Source organism: Triturus cristatus, chromosome 1_2 (assembly GCF_964204655.1).
Source record: "Triturus cristatus chromosome 1_2, aTriCri1.1, whole genome shotgun sequence".
Classification (NCBI taxonomy): domain Eukaryota; kingdom Metazoa; phylum Chordata; class Amphibia; order Caudata; family Salamandridae; genus Triturus; species Triturus cristatus.
In genome coordinates, this window is record NC_140580.1 from 784,934,501 (window position 1) to 784,956,300 (window position 21,800).

The 21,800-nt window shown below is 40.6% G+C and overlaps 1 protein-coding gene across 32 annotated transcripts in view; it reads left to right on the plus strand.

The window, feature by feature from the left end:
• Positions 1-21,800, plus strand: part of ANK3 (ankyrin 3) — a 1,906,984-nt gene that overhangs the window by 1,781,384 nt on the left and 103,800 nt on the right. For 26 of the 32 annotated variants that reach the window (XM_085608804.1, XM_085608807.1, XM_085608799.1 and 23 more), the window contains 2 exons: positions 962-1,310; positions 5,311-5,406. In XM_085608804.1, the coding sequence (XP_085464930.1) occupies positions 962-1,310; positions 5,311-5,406 (445 nt within the window). The remainder of the gene's footprint in view (positions 1-961; positions 1,311-5,310; positions 5,407-21,800) is intronic. The other 6 variants (XM_085608812.1, XM_085608821.1, XM_085608824.1 and 3 more) reach the window with 2 other exon arrangements.

Below are 21,800 nucleotides of genomic sequence, written 5' to 3' on the forward strand. Positions count from 1 at the left end.
GTATATGTTACTTGAGGTGCTAGGCTGGTTCACAGGCTGTGTTCCTAGTTGGTGTCCCAGAGTACTTCTAAATTAGTTTGCTTTTCTCTGCAGGCGTGCAGTAGAATTCTCTCCAATAACAAATACATTGGTATTTTTGCATTAGTAGGCTGAGTAGTTTATGTAGTAATGTTGCTCTGACAGTGTGCAGCTCTAAACATGTATAGCATCATGCACTGTCACACTAACTGGACAAAGCTGGTAGCAGATGTCCCAAGGACAAAATTTGGGAATCCCACAAAGAAACGGCGTGTGGTCAATAGTTTGAAAATGGAATGTAATGTGGCTTTTGCAACAGAGAGATGGGAAAGTTGGAGGTGGAGTAATATAGAAACAGCTGTCCAGCAACAATTTAGTACATCCCACACTTTTATCACATTCATCTGCTCTTCCATTTCCAAATGCGCTCCTAGTAAGAGTAAAGGATTAAGTGGAGGGGGGAATGGAGACTGTAGTATGGTACTAGGACGAGGAAGAAATTAAGTGGCCTTGGGCGGAAGTGCAATAAATTGTGTTATGTGAGCCAGTGATGACGGGAGAGGGGGAAGAACGGGAATAGTTGCACAAGAAGGGGAAGTGAAGATTAAAGGAGAGACTCAGTAAAAGGATGGGGTATTGGGGTATGACAAAATAATTGTTCTCTATTAAAAAATGTTCCAGGCTTATGGTAACTTCGCTTTTTGGTATAGACCCTGAATGCATCCCTGGTTCAACATTAGACGTTTACCTTTTGCAAATCCCTCTTAGCTAATAATTGTTGCTTACTCACTTCTCTTATTAAAGATTTGGAAATTGTAAACCTAAGTAACAAATTAATACAGCTCTGCATTGCAGGCCAAAAATTATGTTTGCGAAGAATATGAATTTTCCATTGAAAATGAAAGTAATTTTTTATATCTATCTTCTTTTTCTCCTTTTATAGCAATGATCAGTCTAAGGATTCTATTACCTCACATCTGAAAGAAGCTGGAAAGAATTCCCCTGGGTTAGTGGTTGAAGCTGAGTCCACATTACCTTCAAAGCAACCAGCAACTGGGTCCGGAAAATCCGGCATTAAAGACAATATTAAGCCAAAAACACAAACCTCTTTGTTCGTGGAGGAGCCAACTTTGTCATCAACCCCACATCAGAAATCTCGTGAGGAGTCCAGCAAAACAGCTAAAGGAGAGCCAAAAACCTCTGTGCCTGTCAGTGTAAAAAGGACAACTTTGGAAGATGGGAAGTCTAAATCAAACATCCGGTTGGAAGAAGGTACAACATCTGAACAGAAGGTATGCTTTATATCGTACATCAGTCACAATTCAATATACTTCTGTATAGTGCACTGCGTTGAAATATTCCCAAGACACATGGTCACAAGAGATTCCATCTTGCAAAAGTAACATTGAACAGTTAGCACAGTTTGTTTCCTGTTTCCTTCTTATTGCAATCACAAGTTAATTTGTATTTACTGTAGAAAATATAGGTGCTAATGATCATATTTACAATGTGCTACATTAAAACCCCAAATCACAGGTTAATGAATGATGAAATTAATGATGTGCACACTTTACTTAAACAAAGATCCATTTGGGAAGTATTAGAATTGCAAATTCTTTTCACACAGATGTAATAATGACAAATGTTTTTTTTGTGTATTTAACATTGATACTTTTTGGGTGTGTCACAATATAACATTAAACAGGCACATTGGAAGGCTGATCTGTGAGATTTTTACAAACTCTGAAATTGGCTTATATGTTGGGGAGGGATAATAACTGGTCCTAGTTACTGTCTTCTTGGGCAGTAATGCTACAACATCTCCTGTTAATTTTATCACACTGTTATTGTAGAATAGACTGTATGGCCCACAGCACACCAAGACATTAGCTGAGTGATTTATTTGCCAGTTTATACATGGAGTCAGTCAATCATGTGTAACATGAAATTTGCGCATGCAAATTATTTCCTGAAAAGTCACCTCAATAATTCGGCCTTTGATGAAAGATAAGAGTGAATTTATTTATAAAATATGAAATTCATTGTGTACTGTGAGTCTGCAACTATTGTCTAATGCTCTGGATGATAGCGAATAATTATTCCGGTATAACCTTTGTCACACATTAAACAAACCAATGGGCTCAAAGGGAACCTGATGAGAAGCAAAGTTAAAACACCCATTGGTCAAATGATGTAAAAAGCTTAATTAACTTTAGATCAAAGTTAGTTGTAGTGGATTTTTGAGAGAAAGATGTGTTTGTTTAGCTGAAAGAAGATAAGCAAGATACTACCCTATTAAGGTCAAGGCACAATCTTATTCCTGTTCCCTTACTGAACATTATGAGTGATGTGATTTGCTCATGCTCCACAATATGCACTTGCAATTCACTTTACCCAATAGAACAATAGGACGAGGGCACTGCGGTCAGGAGGGAAAATTGATATTTTGATACTGTCAGCACTCTACCGGTTTAGTGCTCATTCGTTCTCTCAATAATCTTTATTCAGTCATAACAATGCCCATAAAAACACAGATCTAAAAATACTTTTTACATCATATAGTTTTTCAGGGTCAGTCAGAATTATAAGAGTAAATATAAAAAGACATCAATTAATACGTAGCTTGAAAGCAGCGTGAAAATATAGATTATAGCAGTAAAACATTTTAGCCTAGTATTGAAAATTTCCAAATACGGATAGCAGACATTATTACTATAATAATTTCAGTTTTGAAAGTTATTAAACCGGATATAATTAGTATTCAGATTAAAAAAGAATATTTATCCCATTTACCAAGTGGCATAGAATTGCTTTAAGGCACCTTTAAAAGCTAACATTATGTTTATTTATTTTTAAATATAATAATCAGTCTCATCAAAAGCTAAAACAGGTATTATAGGACATACCTCTGCCTCAATTTTATTGCAGACAAAATATAATTAAGGACAGAAAAACAAATTGTAGGTGTGTTTAAACATTTTTAAAAGATCAATCCCTCTTGGTGAGATGTAAAGTGCTTGTGCTTTAAAATTGGTTGTAAGAAACGTGCTCTCAAGCTGCTATATAGAGTGCAGAAAAGCATAAAGTGCACAGACGGTTGAGGCGAGGAATTATTACATGGGCAGCCTGAGAGAGACTCATACCAAGAGCCAGAGATAGGGAAAGCAACCAAATAGTGAATTGAATGTAGCCTGAGCCTCACTGGTTTTTCCAACCATCTTGGATTACTGCTGTTTCCCAGGCCTTGTAGAAATTGGCAAATAGTTATGAACTGAAGTCGTATGAATTGATTTTGCAATTCTAATCTCCTCATTCAGCATGAGCAATTTTTCCTTAACTATAGCATTAGTTTGGGGCCCAAAACTATCTGGAGACTCAAAAAGGTTGTTCGGGCCCTTGTCAATAAAGGTTTTCCTGACATATGCCAGCCAAGGGATAGAGTATCTATTATTCAAATTCAAGCAGTCACTCAGAATGTTTCTCTGAAAAACCTGCTTCTGTGGTACTCCAGATTTTAACTCAGAGTAAAACGGGGGCCCTTTTGACTTGATCTTCCAAGTAGCTCATACCCAGGTCACTATGGGAGACAAGACTTGGTGTTGATTTAGGTATGGACAATATCTGGCAGAGGAACTTATTTTCAAAGGCCTGCATTCTATCTGGTGCCCCACACACCTGCTCCATATGTTCCTACACTCAGAGTTTTGGATTTATATAGCTAGACCATCTCATTAACTGGCTTGTGTCACAATAGTTAAAATGAGAAATCTTAATGATTGGGGTCTCACCAATAAAAAAGGATTTTGTGTTGGTGTTTTTTGGACCACAGGTTAGAATGAATGATTTCTGATGGTTTACTTTGAGACTCAAATTTGTCATAAAATTGTTAAAACCTAGCGGTTAAGTAAGAATAATCCTATTCGCATTTTACGGTAGCACAGTACTCAGTATATAAGTGCTATAACTAAACATTGGTTGTACCTTGCACCTTATGTATCTAAAGTGTGGACCTATTCTTCACAAACGTCTGCTCTTTTCGAGCTATAACATAGCTGCTTTGTCACACTGTTACACAGAAAACATTATGGAACTGTACTCGTGTTCCAGCGGAAGTAGTCCATGTCCAACAGATCAAAATAGTGTCACCTCAGATCCTCGGTACTCTGTCTCATACACTGCCTTAAACCAGTGAGGAGTTTGCTGTTTTTTCAGAATCTGCTAGATAGCTAGGATAACAAATGTAGGTGCTTAAGATGGAAGCCTGATGGTGATCAACTGATGGGAGTTATTTGTTGTCTACCCTTAATCACAAACTGGCTGTTTCAGATCAAGGTTGTGATCAGATGTGTGCAGAAGGAACTAGCACTCCTGATGGCATCTAGTTTGGCCCTCTTGAAAAGATGTGTATAATAATGAACAAGAAATAGTGACTGGTTATGCAAAGTATTTAAGCTCCTCATGTTTTATTCTTCTGTTTAGAGAAGGGCGTTGATGTCGTAACCAAGACTACTCCATTTAGATTCCAGACAAATCTGTAACAAAAGAATTGATGTCTAAGGCACCCCTGTAATAAAAGGGTCTACTACTATTCATTCAGGGTGTAAGTCTTAAAAGAGTTGTATAACTCAAGTGTAGGACCTGTTAGTAATGAATATATGGCTTGGACCACTAACTGAAATATTTACTTAAAAGACACATTTGGAAGAACTGCTTTAGACATGAGATTTTAAAGAACAATGAGAAGCAAATTAAGCTTGGACAATTATCTGAATAAACATGGCAAAGTGGAAATGTTTGAGGTAGTTTTAATCACTTTGATTTGAACAGATGTGGACAGGCTCCCGTAAGAGAGGTACATTTCTTATTGGATAGATAACATTTTAAATAAAATGAGGCACTTCAATTTTAAAGTATAAAGTGATCAAATTTTCAGGCAGCTGATTTTCTTAACATTTGACAGTGTTGGGTATAACTCATTGAATTAAAAGGATTTGAGAATCTCTATAAAGATAGTAACTTGTTTAACCTCTGCCTTTCGCTGTAACATTCACTTTCACCATTGTAATTTGTTACTAGGATTTGAAAATGATTCATATTAATCGTTCCCAATATAAAATAATGATTAGATTCAACATGCATCCGAACATTTTATAACACTGTGCATGTTTACAAATATAACTTATAAAGAAGCAACTAAGATGAACTTTTGCAATAATTTTTGTTCCTTCATCAACTGAAAATTCCTTTTCTTTTTCTAACTGTGCTGGTAAAATGTGGCAATAATGCATTTAGCAGCAATTTAGTGACAGTGACTATGAATGTGTCACAAGCTCAGATGAGGAAGAAAGAATTACTACAAAAATTATTCGTCGACGGATGATCATCAAGGTATCCAGTGATTACGGATATAGACCTAGCGTTGGCATGGATTTGCTCTTGAACTGCTGTGTTGGTGTTCATCGCCTGTGTATCATGTATTGCAGTTTTTCCCACTTCTACCATGATTACATTATAAAACATTGTCTTGGCAGCTTTCTAGCGTCTTCACTGGTGCAAACATAATAAGGCTGTTGAGTGGATGTGCATTAACAGTCATTTTTTTAAGTTAAACAATTGATACTTTTTGTGTGACTGCATCTTATGATAAATGCATTTTTGTACTCAATTACAACAAATATCTCACTACATTTATGCATGTTTAAACATTTACATTTTGTATTTATATTCAACTTGAATTTAGTAACTGAACTTAAAGTGCCCTTTGGGTGGATGTTATATTGAGTACCAGAGCCAGGAGTGTATGGAACCTTTCAGAGGGGTTAGAAGAAATACTTTATGCGCCTTAGGCCTTGCTGTAGTACATTTAAAATATCCAGTTTAACTCTCCTGCCTTCGACATGCCCTTGCCTTACAGGATATCTCCATCTTTACTGCTCCTTTTCTGTCACAATTGGGAAAATGCGGTGCTTGCATTCTAATCTTTAAAAAAAAAAAATAGTGAGTTACCCTATAATTCCGATAGGGAAATATTGGGAGTTACTAGCCCCATCATAATTAAAATGTTTTTGTTAGCTGTGGATCTGACTGGCTGGAACGTTTATGGGAAATGAGGAATTACCAGAGGAATCAGGTGTAGAATGACCGATTCTGGTAATACCTTCTTATACCTTGTAATACCCTGATATCCCTCCCGTCCCTTATCACTGCTTGGGAGGAAGGGGACTAAAGGTCAAAAGTTAAGAAAATTCCTTATGAGGCCACTTGGCTTTGCTTATATCCAGAGCATTTGTTTTCTAGTAAAAAGAGAACATGTTGCTACTTTTTGGCCAAACTAATAAGAAATATTTCTGGTATAGTGGGAATCTACATTTTTGGTCATTCACTCCCTTCCCACACCAGCACCAGACTTCCCAAGTTAACTATTTGGTCCAAAATGCGATGTTTCTGATACTATGTATATCTAGCAGTAATGTCTGAGAAACATGACCAGTCGCTGTTGCATACAATAGACAGCTGATCAAAGTACAGGAGAGGGGTGAAAGTTAGGAAGGAACAGGAACCAAGTGAACCAAAGGAAACCCTTGTAATGGTAAAGAAAGCAGAAACTAGAACAAGGTCACTGAGGGCTAAGCAGTCAAGAACATTAAAGTAGGAGCAGATCTAGGCAATCAGTGCTGTGTAGTAGGTCCTACCCCATACTGTGGCAGTTGATGAGTTAGTGCTGTTCTGTAGATGTGCCAATTTATAGGTCTTTCCCTGGTTACTAATTGGTTTCAGGTGTGCCTGCTGGGTGTTTGTGTTAGGGGGTGTGTCTATACGAGAGTGATCTGCAGTACAAAAGTAGAATCTTTGTGGCATTCAGCTCCCCTGCATGGTGTCAGCATATCAGAAAATACCCTGCTGTGCCAACTGTCATCACCCACATAGGCCACAGTCTCCAGTGCAAGTTTCTAGGCTGGTGCAGTCTCCCAATACCACCTTTTTGCCTGTGGCCTGGCCATATATGTGAGGGTATAAGAGGGGAGAGCAGAGATAGGATTGGAAAACACTAGATTCTAACAGTTTAATCCCTCCCACCAAGTCTCCTACTCTCCTCAAGGCTCGAGGATCCTGAAAGTGCAATCTATTATGAGCATTGACCAATTTAGAGGCATGCTATTCCAAAAGCGGACGCTAGTAATGTGAAGTGGTGGGCAGGGGAGGGTTAACAAAAATAATACAATACATTCTGTGTTTTCAAAGCACTTACCTGTCGATGGCCGCCGCCTTCCTCCCGATCCTCGCCTCCTTCCAGGAACTGCTGCAACACACACACACTGCTTAGCCTCCCAGCTCCCTGTCCAGGTGCTGCTCACATGCTGGGAACGCTATGGTCTGAGCGCCTCGGTCAGACATTGACTGGGAGCCTGTGTTGGTTTCTCTACTCAGCTGTAAAACACAGCTAGGTGGAGAAAGGTTAATAGCGCATGACGGTTTGGCCAGCCCTCTGGGGCCAGCCAAACAATCATGCGCACTTAGCAGTGCCCACCACTACCCCCTCCAGCCTTGTGCTGGCTGTAGCGTCACTGTGGCTGTCCCCGACCCTCCCTTGGCTCAGCTGGCAGGCAGCCTGCAGGACGCAAAATAAAATGATATTAAATAGTTTTATTATCATTTAATTTATGTCCTTGCCTCTGCTGGCTTTCAGCAAGGGTGAGTGACGCTCCTCTGCCATAACTGTGCTTTTCTACAAACCTTGATCGGTCTTCTGGCCTATATTCTATCCAATCTACCAAGAACTACAAATCCCTGCCCCGCATCTGGCATCGAGGACTTACTGGACCTCATATTCTTCATGTTGTTCCACTTGTTCCTGAGGGGGGATTGTCTGAGATATGGCGGGAAAAAAGCTTAGTTTTAAAACACAGGTTTCAGGAAAAACAAATGAAATATTGGATCAAATGAAATTAAGAAAAAACGTACTACAAAAGAATTGACGAGTCAATGCAGTTTGCACAGTTCTATTTAGATTTGAGCTTTGTGGAGACCACTGGCAGTTTCAGGTTGGGGGTTGACAACCAAACAGATTGTCCCGAGCATTTTTTGAAATAATTTGGAGAACTGCATAATGTTACCTTTAGACTTAGGTGTCATTTTCATGTATCGATCTTTTAGGGCAGCGGTGGCTGATATTGCTCGTGAGCTACAAGTTGCTCACTATGCTCTATAAATGTTGCAGCACATGATTTAACTGCACAATGCATGCATCTATTGTCTTTTAAAACTGAGAAGAAGGGATCTTTCATCTTCATCTGTGCCCACTATGCGGCTACTGTCTTGATCCCTATTCTCCATCAGCATTGGCTTGCTGAATCACAAGGTTTCTGGGATCTGAGGCATTGAGGCTGGATCTTCTTCAGTGGTTGGTTGGCATTTCTTAAAAGGGTCCGGCAGGCTTCATTTTTAATTCCTCACCAGAGTGAGAGCAGGAGATATCAAATGGCTGCTGGTTAGCAGAGCTTCTGCAGAAATTATGAGAAAGAAAGAGGGAGAATACCTCTGCCCATCAGGCAGACTAGACAATGACCATGCCTGACTGAAAATTCACAAAGATCACTGGGAGTTTTACCTGTAGCAAAATACTTTATTTAGGATGCCAGAGTCAAGTAAACAGCACCATACAATGTTGTATGGTGCTACATAAAACAATATCAGACATGGAAAGTGTGTTGACCAGGCCATTATGGAAATTTAGGAGTCTGCATGGTAGGTAATTATTCTGAAAATTGGCTAACTTTGCATTGTGGACTTAGCAAATATGGTGATCTGCAGCACTGTGGAGACTTGCAAAATGAACAAACTGGAAGATTATAGAAAAAAGCAAAATGGGACATTTTAGAAAATGTACACATCTCCTAGCAGGGAATTACAGAAAAGTGACGCAAAGTTTGTATGTAAAATATTGAATTTTAATCTAACTGAATGGCTTGTATTTCTCACCCAAAACGCCAGAAAATCCCAGGGTTAACTATTTTACTGATGTAATGACCTTATGTCTCAAGTGTGAATTTTAGGGCTTGAGATCAGCCGTGTGTTGTGGTTAATTGCAGCCATGTGTTGTGTTGATTGCAGCTAATACATGTTTTCCAGGAACATCCTGCTTCTTCAGGACCTAAATCTGACACATTTACAATATAGGTGTAGTTAATTTAAAAGAAGAGATCTGCACATTAAGTCTATCAGTCAAAGTTTTGTTTATGATGCAAAGATCTGACGCAAGGAGTCGGACACATTTATTTAGATGAAATCCACCATTTAAACTGTAAATTAGCTTTGTTAACTTATGTTATGGTATCCACTTTAGCAAAATAATTGGGGGGTGTGGGGTGTAATGTTTCCTCAACACTGAATATATGCTTTTCAGAGAAATAATAAGCAAAGAATCAATCAGTCGTGCATGATAAAATATTTTACGTCATGCAGATTCTCTCATGGATATCCATCATTTAAAAAATAAAAAAATGATAGTCTCATCGATTCTTTGGTCAAGCCTTTGGATGGCATATATTTCATGCTGAGGATATATGTGTGTGTGTGTGTGTGTGTGTGTATATATATATATATATATATACACACACACACACACACACACATATACATCACATTTCTTTATACATGTGTTAAAAACAAAGATTCTCCAGTATTGTATCTTTCATATATTTACATGCTTAAATGTTCCCCTTCGTCATGGTGGAAGACCCATGGTAACAGTAATGTAAGTATTGATAAAGCATTAAAACCCCATTGAAAACAATAGACATTGGTAGCCTGTTCACATTGTTTTAAAACATCCAGACTTCAGCCAATCAGAGCAGAGACATGTAGAACTCATCCCTATCAGAGCCACCCTACCTCAGATTTCTTACCACACATCATGTGTTAGGGAGTCTCCCTGAGCTGATCTCAGTCGCAGTGTTTCAGATCTCAACTTTTGACCTGGCAGCTCTCCAATCGACTTTCAAACCTCCAGGCAGCACCTGAGGTACAGTTCAGGGTATTATTTCCTATTTTTACCATGTCTAAGTGATTCAAAAAGAGTTTTTTCAGACATTGTAAATCTTGTGGCGAAATCAAGACTCTTCTCTGAGTACCCCCAAAAGGAATCTTTGTACTGCCTTTACCCTCAGCACAAACCTACTGTCACACTTTCTCAATAAAGACCCTCAAAGATAGTGAGGCCAAACTGCTTCTTTGTCTCCAGAGAAAGAAAGCCCTGTCTAAATCTGAGTCTTGAGTGTGAAAAAGAGGGAATAATTACTCAAAGAAACAAAAAAATGGGGGCTCTGCCTCATCTGACAAGGACTCTAAGAAGGCTAAATCCCACAGTAGGGAGGCCAGTGTTGAGAAGTCCAAAAGCAATTAACCTGCTGGACCTTCTGGTCTCACAGAGGTTCCACCTCCACACTTCAGTCACCACCTATTACTCAATTCAAGGAGCCATCGACGAAGAAAGTCTGTCTGTCAACAGATTAGTTGGCTAAAATCATCTCAGGTATCCCCTTCTTTTCTGGTGACTAGGGTGACTTCCACAATTCTGACAACCAGGCCAGTGACGCATGCATCTTCGTCAATGAAGACTAAGACAACTGCATCATCGTCATTGACGAGACCGTCACCGACTGCTCAGATTTCAGTGGCAGCTCCATCGACGCCCTCCGGTACATGCCAAGTCCTTCTGTCATTGAGAATTCCATCTCGGGCTAAGTCATCGACGGCACCATTGACGCAAGTAAAAGATATTTTGTTTCTTTCGTACAGGGGCATTCCTACACCTACACCATTTCAAAGGTTTCACTTTTATCCCCAGTTCGCCTGCTGGAGATGCAGAAATCAGGGAAAGCAAGTCTTTTTGGGCCCAGCATACAGCTCTTCTCAATTAAATCTGAGAGGTAAAGAAACTGAGGATGAGGATGCTGAGCAAGGTCCTTCTACGTATCAGGAGGGTCAATTTCATTTTCGTAACAGAGACCAGGTATCGGCTCATGAGTATGACACCTTCCAAGAACATTACCAATATGAGGAGCCTGACGAGGAACAGCATCATGCTCAAGGGGTCTCTATTCCGGTCCCTATCTGTTTGGTCACCGATTTAACACATTATGTGTAACAATTATTAAAAAAAGCTTTCCTGAGGCCAGTGCACGATGCAGAAAACTCCAATGTGTCCAGACATACCATAGAGAGTATTTTTTTCTGAACAGCCCTATCAGACCACAACAAGGGAAAGACCTGTGTTACCGGCTATTACAATTAGAGATTCATTGGCTGATAGCGATTGTGACCAACAGCTTGAGGAAGGGGAAATCCCCTTTAACTCTGCTGGGGATCACCCAGAATGGGACAACTACATAGCACCACTATTTGCTTCACCTATCCCACCTCCAAAGGATTCGCCTCCAGCTAATATTGGTAGCTTTCATGATATCCTGGCATTTCGATTTACCTTTTCCACCTCAGCAAACAGAAGGCTTTCTTTAGGATTTTAAACAACCTGCTCAGCATACTGTAAGATCTATTTTCATTGCCACTACATCTGGCAGGAGGGAATAAAATTGATGAAGCCACCGGCTTCAATGATTGCTAATGTCCCACAGCTGGACAAGAAATAAAAGTCTCCTGACAATTCACCGTCTTGCCTTATAGATCAGCCTCATCCTGTAATAATGCAAGTAGCCCAACGATGGGCTAAAAATCCTTCTTCGCCTTGCACAGCCCTTCCCGATAGAGCGGGTCGCAGATTGGGCAATATTGGGAAGCAAACATCGATCAGGGCTTCTAATGCGCTGATCATCCTGGGAGATATGACCATCAAATTTGGTCTGACATGTCAGCGTTCCTGAAATATCTCCCTAAGGACAAGAGGAAAAATGCTCAAGAAACACTGATGGAATGGAAAAAGGCCTTTTCAGAAATCATCAACATGGCCATGGACATCTCTTGCTGCCTTTTGACAGATGGCAGGAGCATCCGTCTTGCAGTGCCAAGGGTGACTGAAAGCAACGTAATTTCACCCAAAAGTGCTGGCAAAAACCCTGGACAGGCCCTTTGATGGGGAAAATATGTTTGGAAAGCATGTGGATGATGGCTTGCAGTCCATAAAATAGGACACTGTGACTGCTTGTTCACTGGGCACTATACAACAACTGTGCTTCCAGTCCTTTTGAGGATTCCTTGAGGATACCACTTCCCCTGGGATCTCAGCTAACCGGACCTTGGACGTGGCTTTTACTCTTTCATTCTTTGTCCACTTCCCCTGCTCCTAGCCCCTCTCCCCTTACCTGCTTTATTTCCTTACGTATATATCTTTTTTTTTTCTCTCGACATAACATGTATCTACGCCGCCTAGCCCCCTGTCCCTTGTGCCCTTTGTCTAAGCAATCCTTCTCCCCTTGTTGGGGAAAGATCCATTATTCATACTCTGAAGTCTCAGTTACCCCTCTGAGAGAGTCCACAGCGTCAAGGGAGCCACTCACTGTTGAGGTTATGGTATGGCCCCCCTTGCCAAAGCGCTCCCTCTCCCCTTGTTGGGGAAGGATCCAGTAGTTAGACCTTGGAGTCTCAGAGACCCCTCTGAGAGAGTCCACTGCGTCAAGGGAGCCTCACGCAATGGAGATGTGGGAATGATTCCACTTCCCCTGGGATCACAGCTTACTGGACTTTGGACGCAGCTTCTACTCGTCCACCGGTTTGTGCCCCCATCACCCTCCCCCTCCTCTTTCCTTCCCTCATTCTTTGTCTACTTCCCCCACTACTACCCCTTCTCCCCTGAATCTCCCCATGCCTGCTCTTTCCCTTACGTATATGTCCTTATTGTTTTTCTCGACTTAACATGTAATTATGTAACTATGCTCTGAAACTGTGTAACCTTGTAATGATATAACCTGCAACTATGGTCCGATACTCATGTAAAGCGCTCTGATACGTTCGGGTCTAGCCAGCGCTATATAAAACCTTTCAAATAAATATACAACAACTGTGCTTCCAGTCCTTTTGTGGGGGCAGAGGCAGAGGGCCGTTTACTTCTCGAGTTCCATTTCAGCAAAGTAGGTATCAACCCCACTCCTAGCAAGGTTATTTGACTATTATACTCTTCTCAGCAACCATACAGTACAACCACAGCATCCTTTACGTTAGGAAGCCAACGTGTAGACATCCTCTGAATAGAGGAAAGTCGCACGATGGTTCTAGAAGACAATGATATGCCACAGGCACCAGTCACCTCAGTCTCACAACAACAATTCCGAAATCCCCTCTTCAAATTTTACAAACGTTGGAGGATCATCTTTTTCGACAAATGGTTATTAGACGTAATCCAGCGGGGTCATATCAAGGAATTTGTTCAAAGGCCGCTCACTCTCCCGCTACGCAGGTCTTCGCATCATCATTTCTCTCTGCTAAAGGAGGACATTAGCTTACTTTTCTCCAAGGATGTGATATTGGAAGTCCCTTTGTGCCAACGCAAAACAGGATTTTATTCCAACTTCTTCCTCATCAAAAATAAAACAGTCAGGAAAGTAGAGGCAAGTAGTGGATCTTTTAGCTCTTAAACAAATTAATCAACAAACAGCCCTTCAGGATGTTATCCCTTCAAGAGATTCTGCACCTCTAGATACGGGGGATTACATTACATACCTGGACAAGCTTGATGCGTATTTCCATAACCCCATCCACTTAAAGCACAAAGTTCCTACGGCTCGAGGTGGCATGGTGCCTTTACCAATTCAAAGTGCTTCCTTTTGGGCTTTGGTCAGCTCCCAGAGTCTTCACAAAATGCATGGCTCAAGTGGTGGCTTTCCTGAGGAGATCAGGCCACCAGGTGTTCCCGTACCTGGATGACTGGTTAATAAAAGGACCCACTTTTCACTTGGCGAGAGAATCAACTTCAGCCCGTTTGACATTTCAAATCTCGAGGCCTCAAGCTGGACAAGGAGAAATCATCCCTAATTCCATCCAGATCCACTGTACTTCTGGGAGCAATTCTGCATGCGAAGGTGGCCAAGGATTTCTCAACCACGGACAAAATTCATCATCTCCGATTTCTCACAGCATCCCTCTTGACAAGAAGGTACTTCTGTCAGAACATACAAGTCCATGTTGGGGATTATGTCACCTGTATCCCATTCATTCCAAACTGTCATTTCTTTTTTTGCATGCAACCATTGCAGGAACAACTAGATGATCAGTGGATTCAGTGCCAGGGCACCTTCGAGGACACAATTTTTTTTTTTTTTATACTTTATTTAGGTTGTCCGATCATCAGTATACCATACACTTACATAGACATTTACGTTTTCAAACACTGTGTAACATAGCAATGTTAGACATTGTTGCCTCACAAATGACACTTTCCAATTTATATGAGCATCTTCAACATTCGGCAGCTGTTCGGGTTACAATTCCACAGTACCATCCTCAGTTTACAATACCTTCCGGCTCATACACAGTATTTTGGGCCATCTCTCTGGATACTTCGCTTAGAGGCATGTAGCGTTCCCCCCCTCCTGTCAGCGCCTAGGGAGAAAGGTAGGTTATCCCCCCCTGATTGTCGTCTATGCGCGTTTGTATCGACCCCCCCACGGGTTGTTCATCTTCCTGCCTCTTTAGTAAATATTGCGTCAGCGGTTCCCAGAAATCTCGGGGCCTAGAGGAGAGAGGCAGCTCCTCAGCATATGTGTCCATAGTTTCTCTACAGTATGTCATGTCCGTGAGCCAGTCCTTGAGTCTAGGTGGTCGCTTGCTACCCCATCTGACAGCTACTCGCCTTTTTGCTAATAGCAGTGCCACTGCCAGGAACTTCCTCCGTTTTGCTTGACTATGTCTATATATTCCCAGCAAGCACACCAACGGCGTGTTAGGCACCTGTTCCGTCAGCATTTTGGTTAGTGCTCCCATAATATCCTGCCAATATTTATTTAGCTGTGGGCATGCCCAAGCCAGGTGTAGGAAGTCAGTCCCTGGCGCGTTACATCTCTGACATCGATCATGTGTTCTAAGGCCATATCTATGGAGTTGAGTCGGGGTGTAATAGTATTGGTGGAGGAATTTGAAATGTATTATTCGTAAATTACAATTAGAAGTTAGCAAGCACATTTGTGTGCAGCTGTATTCCCAGTCCCTCTCCTCTATCTCCTCACCTAGCAGTGTTTCCCATCTAGCTAGTGATCTATTTGCCCCTTCGCTGTGCTCCGACTGCGATTTCTGATATAGGCAAGTGACTAGCCTCTTACGTGTTTGCGCTATGAGCATAGTCTGTAATGCGTGTAGCGTTGGTGGTTCCTCCGGATAGGTAGCATATAAATTCCTGATCGCCGCTTGCAGCCGCAGATAGGCAAAAGTCTTCATGTACGTATTATGCGCGCACAGCGCCGGGTCATTTTTTTGGATAAATTTGCCCTGCGGGAAGATCTCCTTCATGGTGGATAATTTCATATCCTTTAGCAATTGCATCATACCCCTCTCCTGTGTCACCGAGAGTTTGGGATGGTTGGCTATTGGCAGCGCTGGGGCATAGATAGGCAATTTGTTGGCCCGGTGCGCTAACGTGTGCCATGCATGTGAGGTGCAGTTCACCGGCCCTGTCTTGTCCCTATTTATATATGTTCTCGGATTTGATACAAACGTCATCGGTGGGTCCGGATGTGCACTGTCTGTTTCCACTGCTAAATGTGAAATGTACGCATGTGACCTTCGAGGACACAATTTTGATTACATTACAGATTAAGTTGGCAATGTCTTGGTTGATAAACATCCGGACAATATCTTTTAAGGTCTCTCATTCTTTCCCGTTCAGCCCCATATAGTGATGAGGACAGACGCCTCCTTAGCAGGTTGGGGAGCTCCCTTGCCAGACTTGGAGATTCATGAAAAGTGGACCGTTCAGGAGGCTTTGTCACACATAAATCTTTCGGAGTTAAATGCGTTCTTCCTAGGCCTTCAGACTTTCCTTCCCAGGCTCCTCAACTCTTCAGTCTTGTTGAGAAAAGACAACACTACAACCATGTTTTATCTCAGCAAACAGGGAGGGACACAATCACAAGTTCTGTCGGCGCAAGCACTATAAATATGGGAATGCTTACTGGCCAATAACATCACCTTGAAAGAGTGCATGTCCCAGGGTACAAAATGAATGGGCGGATTCCTTAAGCAGGACAAACAAACAGTGGCATGAGTGGGAACTCAATCAGAGGCATTTAATGTAGGTTTTTGGCATTGGGTTTCTCCAATCCTGTGTCTTTTCGCTGCTCCTCACAACAAGAAATGCAACTTGTATGCCAGCCGGGACCCTCAACTGGATTCTTGGAAAAACACATTCCAGCTAACATGGATAGGGATGTCTGCATATTCTTTCTCTCCATTCCTGCTCATTCACAAAGTCACGTATTCTTTCCCCCCATTCCCGCTCATTCAAAAGGTCATTCACAAGATGAAGTGGGAACCTTGCCACCTCATACTCAGAGCTCCAGCATGTCCAAGGCAGTATTGGTTCTCCAAGCTTCTTCGCCTATCAGACTGCCCATTTATTTCATTCCAACCACCAGAGGATCTTCCGTCAAAGTTGTACATCCGCAGATTTGTTCTCTCAACTTCTCAGCTTGGCTCCTCACGACAATAAGTAAGTCTTCCTCAGGATTGCAAATCGTTTCTCTGAAATGCTCATGCTGAATCCACAAATAAATGGTACTCTGCAAAATGGAAGAGGTTTTGCTCCTGGCATGGCTCTCAGTCTCTACATCCTCTCTTACCTATTCCAAAGCATATTCTCCCTTATCTGTTACAGCTAGCAAAATCAGGACTCACTCCTTCATCTATTAAAGTTAGGCTATCCTGTTTTAGGTTTATACTATAATAGTGCATAAAACCACACCGAAAGGGAAATAGCCCACACCAGTGTGAAATATAAACACTCAAAAAACACCTGCACAACTACAAACTAAATGCTATTCATAGAAAGGAAAAGGAGTGAAAGAGTAATTTGTATTTCTTCCTGAAGGGGCCAATACAATGTACATAGGTTATACATGGTAGCAGTGAGAAAGACTGGGCTAACATTATTCTGCTTGAGTTTCGTTTAGGGATGTCACTGAAGTATTGTTTCTTCTTCCTTTTTGCATTGTTCAGTTTTGTGGTCTTTGGTCTAAATATGCAGGGTTTAGAAGCATATTTTATCCCTTGTTTAATTATTTTATAAACTGTAGAGAATCAGGAAATATCAAAATCGTATTTGATATTATGGCTACGTTTGATTCTTTCACTGATAGGTAAAATGACTGGTTTCATAAGAAGAATCGTTCCCAATATTTCCCATCACATTTACCCACAGAGAATGGGTAAACCCCCTTGATACATCAGCCCCCTTTTCTAGCTGGTCAGTATGAATAGCAGGTGAATTGCCAAACACCCCAGGCTTTAAACATTCACTGCAAGGTATAGTGACAGGTATATGTGAAAAGAGTGCGGTCACCAAGCATCTGGGATAGTAATGAAAACATGACACCAGACTTTTGCAAAACATGGAACGCAGTGTCACTTGGTATGACTCTGCAAAAAGGTCTTCCCAAGTTCAACAAAGGTTGGAGTGATATTGTTTGTATTTGCAGTGACCTGTCAAAATCGATACCTGAGCTGAAGTGCTTCCCTGTAAGAGATCCTTGCCACTTGCTATATGGTATGCTGAAAGCATTTTTACAGCCTTCGGAGTTGATGGAGAATGCTTTTGACTTTTTAGTCCATTCTGGTGCACTGTTTTGTTATGCGCAGGAACTAAAACGCAAATATTTCTCATTGTGTGCTTTGTGTGGCATAAAAGAAAGAGTCACCCCAACTGTGCTATTTAGCTGGTGGTTCTTAGTCCTAAAGCTGTGAATGCTGTATTATCCATGCTGCAACCATTTACAGAACTTTTGCGGAGTGATTATGCTAAAAGGGAGAAATGTGAGGCTCTTCAGTGACATATTGATAGTGATGTGAAAAAAAGTACACTCTACTGCATTCTTAGATTTTCACAGGAAAACATGACTGCAGTAGTTGTTAAATAAAAAACAATGACACTGCAACATGTTCTAAGCAAACAAATGTTGAGGAGCAATTCAGGAAATTTTATTTTACAATGTATGAGAAATGGCTTGCAATGATGCATAGAAACGTCCCTTCCCCTACTATGGCATTTGAAGTCAATAAAGCCTCACTGTGGGACTCTAGACAAGTTCTAGATCCGTTCCGTAAAGTGGAGTTTTCTCCAGACTTTCAAAACAGTTTCAATAACTCTGATGGCGCAGTTCAAACCATTTATTGCAGAAACTGTCCTAGAGAATTGCAATCTTCAGGTGCACCAGTATTGCCTAGGAAAGCTATGACAGTGGCCAGAGTTAGCAAATTGTGTACTAGCTGTTTTGGTGTTGCCCGTCTCAAGTGCCAATGTTTAGAGGGCCTTTTCACAGATATATATATTTACATATGAAGGAAAGAGCAAGCGCGCATGACCAAAGACGCAATATAGAATTATTGTATTGTGTACTACAATAAGTTTGGTTTGTAAGAATGTATGTGGACCTCATATACACTGTACATTAACTGTCTACATACCATGCACTGTCTGTGAATACAAGCACTAATAAAAGCAAAACATTCCATAAACATAGGAAAAACACTGTTTCTATTGTTTTTAATGGCGCGAAAAATGTGTAACCACTGATAACCACTGTTTTTTAAGGTACTGCAGTCACATGAAAACACTGGAAAAAAACCCCACCAGAATTTACAAAAATAGAAACTGAAAACAGGAAAGCCTAATTACAGTCCATCTGGTGGCTATATTCCGATTCAGAAGACGTTCAGCACAAATGTCATTATGACTGGTTAACAAATTCATGAAGGGCTTATTTTGGGTCTACTCCGGTAAAGCCTTCTCCTGTGGTATGGTAGCTAAACACAGTCTTGTGTGAGAGCTCCTTTTGAAGCAGTTCATAAGGCTGAATTGAAATTTCTCTTTTGAAAAGTATCTTTTCCTATGGCTCTCACCTCCATGAGGAGGATAAGTGAAATTCAAGTCTTAACGATTCAAGAATCATATTTGCAATTTTGAGATGATAGTCATTCTCCAAACTAACCCTAAATTCATCCCGAAAGTTCCAACATCTTTCCACCTAAATGAACCCATCATTTTACCAACATTCTTCAGTAAACCGTCTTCACCAGGGGAGAGAGCCTTGCATTCTCTTAACAATACAAAAAGTGGCCCATAAGGGATCTGCATCGATATTTAAAGCAGTTGGAAGGTAGATCTCATTCATATGTACGATTCAAGATGTTTTCCAAATAATTTGGAATGCCAGGAGGTAGGAGGACTCGACCGAGACAAATGAGGAAGCAAGTGGACTCTTGTTAAGACATGCCACATTCGGACGTTCTCCCTCACTTTGAGAGATTTGTGTAGAAATACTTCGGAAAAATGAGAACTTACCTGATAAGTGGACTCGTGCCTCTTAAAAATCGGCAGTATAAAATAAGAAGGTATCACTCACCTTGTATTGTCCCGAGGAGGCCTGAAATAAAATAGCCTGAAATGCGTTGAGTTTTTCTACACAATGAGCCTACACTAGGTGGGAAAACAATTCCAAAAAATTACCAAGCAATGGAGATCACTGTTTAGGATTTGGACATATGATTGGGTGATAATACTATACACTGGATGCTGTCCTTGAAATACGGATCAAATATATACGGATCAGAAAGGCCGTTGTGGCCGAAACGCGTCGGTATGACAGACTGGGCTCTGTTTAAATAAAACTTTAAACATTACAAGTTCCAGAGTGCGGCGTCCTTTGTTTGGGGAAAAAAAATATATAGATATATATATATATATATGTGACTCGTAACACATCCAATTTGAAAAAACGAGTGCAGACCTTCTGTTGTGCAAATTATTTATTGTTCAGTCCTCTGCCATTACGCGTTTCAGCCGTACAAGCGGCCTTGATCACATGGCAGTGCGCAAAACAGTGTCCCGCTCTTTAAAGTGCCAGTGCTCAAATAAATTCATGAACATAAACAAAATACTAAATAATCCTCAGCTTACACTCTATATGATACACGCATAAATGCTTGTAATCGTTTTTGAATACTCCCATTGAACATACAGACTTGGTACAAAATATATTAACCAATATTTAGATATAAATATCAATGTGATTTTCTTTATGATTCAAAGTCATTGTCAAAATACCGGCATAAATGCCGTCTGGAGCAATGCTGTAAGACAATTTCATGAATTATTGTACGTGAAAATAAAATTTAAATAAATATGAAAGTAAGATATGTGCTCACCTGAATGAAACAAAAAATATGAAAAGGTGTGCCTGTGTATATTTTAACATTTTAACATTTAATATGCAGAGAATGAGAAATCTACTGATGGCTTACTAATAGCCAGTCAATCGCGTCACTTCCTATTGGCATACTAACTTTTCAAGCCAGTGTATATAGACACAATTGATACCAATGCTTAGTTTGGGTCAATCCACTGTCATGCATTTTCATTGTTCGCATAATGCATATTGTGCATAAAGTGGACCCATATTTTTTCCAAACAACTTGATATTTATCAATAAAGTGCTTCAATGCTACAGTACCTCAGATCAAGGTGCAAAGAAGCAAAAAAGTAAAAAAGTGCAAAATTGAGGGAAAACATGAATTCCAAAGACAGGATTGTGCAAAGGCCGCGTTGTTGATACTAAATTCATTTTTTATTTTGATATAATCAATCAAGATCTTTCTTGCCAAACTTTCTAAAAAGACTAGAGAAGATTTAAGAAAATATAAAGGAGCAGTGATAATACAATGTTAGAATCATATATACTGTAAACACTATAAAAACCCTGTAACAATGACTGGAAATAAAACACAATGATAAAATTATGATGATAAAATTACCCTATGTCTAATACCAATCATTAAAACCAGGTTAATACAAAAAATATATATATATATATATATATATATATAGATAGATAGATAGATAGATAGATAGATAATATATTAAATTACCTACTGGCAGTCACCAGTAGGTAGTCATAGTTAGGACCTATTATCCATAGGAAATCCGCAACATTCTATTTGGAATAACTTTGGCGCCGGTTGACGAATCTTCACGAAATTTTCAAAACTGGTGGGGCGCTCCGGTCCGCTCGGTGTGATTCGTCAAGTTAGGGCTGAGAAAAAAGGGAGGTCCCAAAACGTGTTTTCCCCATGCAATTTTCCATAGGAACCTTTAATTGCAGCTATAGCCCGAACTGCTGAACGAAATTACACCAAATTTGGCATAGAGGTAGCCCTTGGTTCACACTTGTGCCTTTTGGTTAAATGGTGTAAATCCGTTCAGTAGTTGCTGAGAAAATCAAAAGTAAAATCACATGTATATCTATGGCCTCGGAGGATCCGCGCACCCTATGTGCACCCAGCGCACACCCTCCCGATCACGATGCATGCTAATTGGCTGTCAACTGTCTGTCAACACTCCAAACCAGGAAGTGTTGGCAGCCATTTTGTGCCTCGGTAGAAGCGAGGCTCAAGAAATCAGTGTATCAAGTGTGCCAAACGTATAAAGGGGGCAGGGTAGAAATACCCTGACCCTCTAGACCTGCTTAGGGGGGTCCCACAAGGACCCCCAGGGCCTCAATTTTTTATTTATTTTTTAAACTGCAAAATGCAAGCAGGGTGCGTGGAACCTGCCGTAAAAAGAAAAAAAA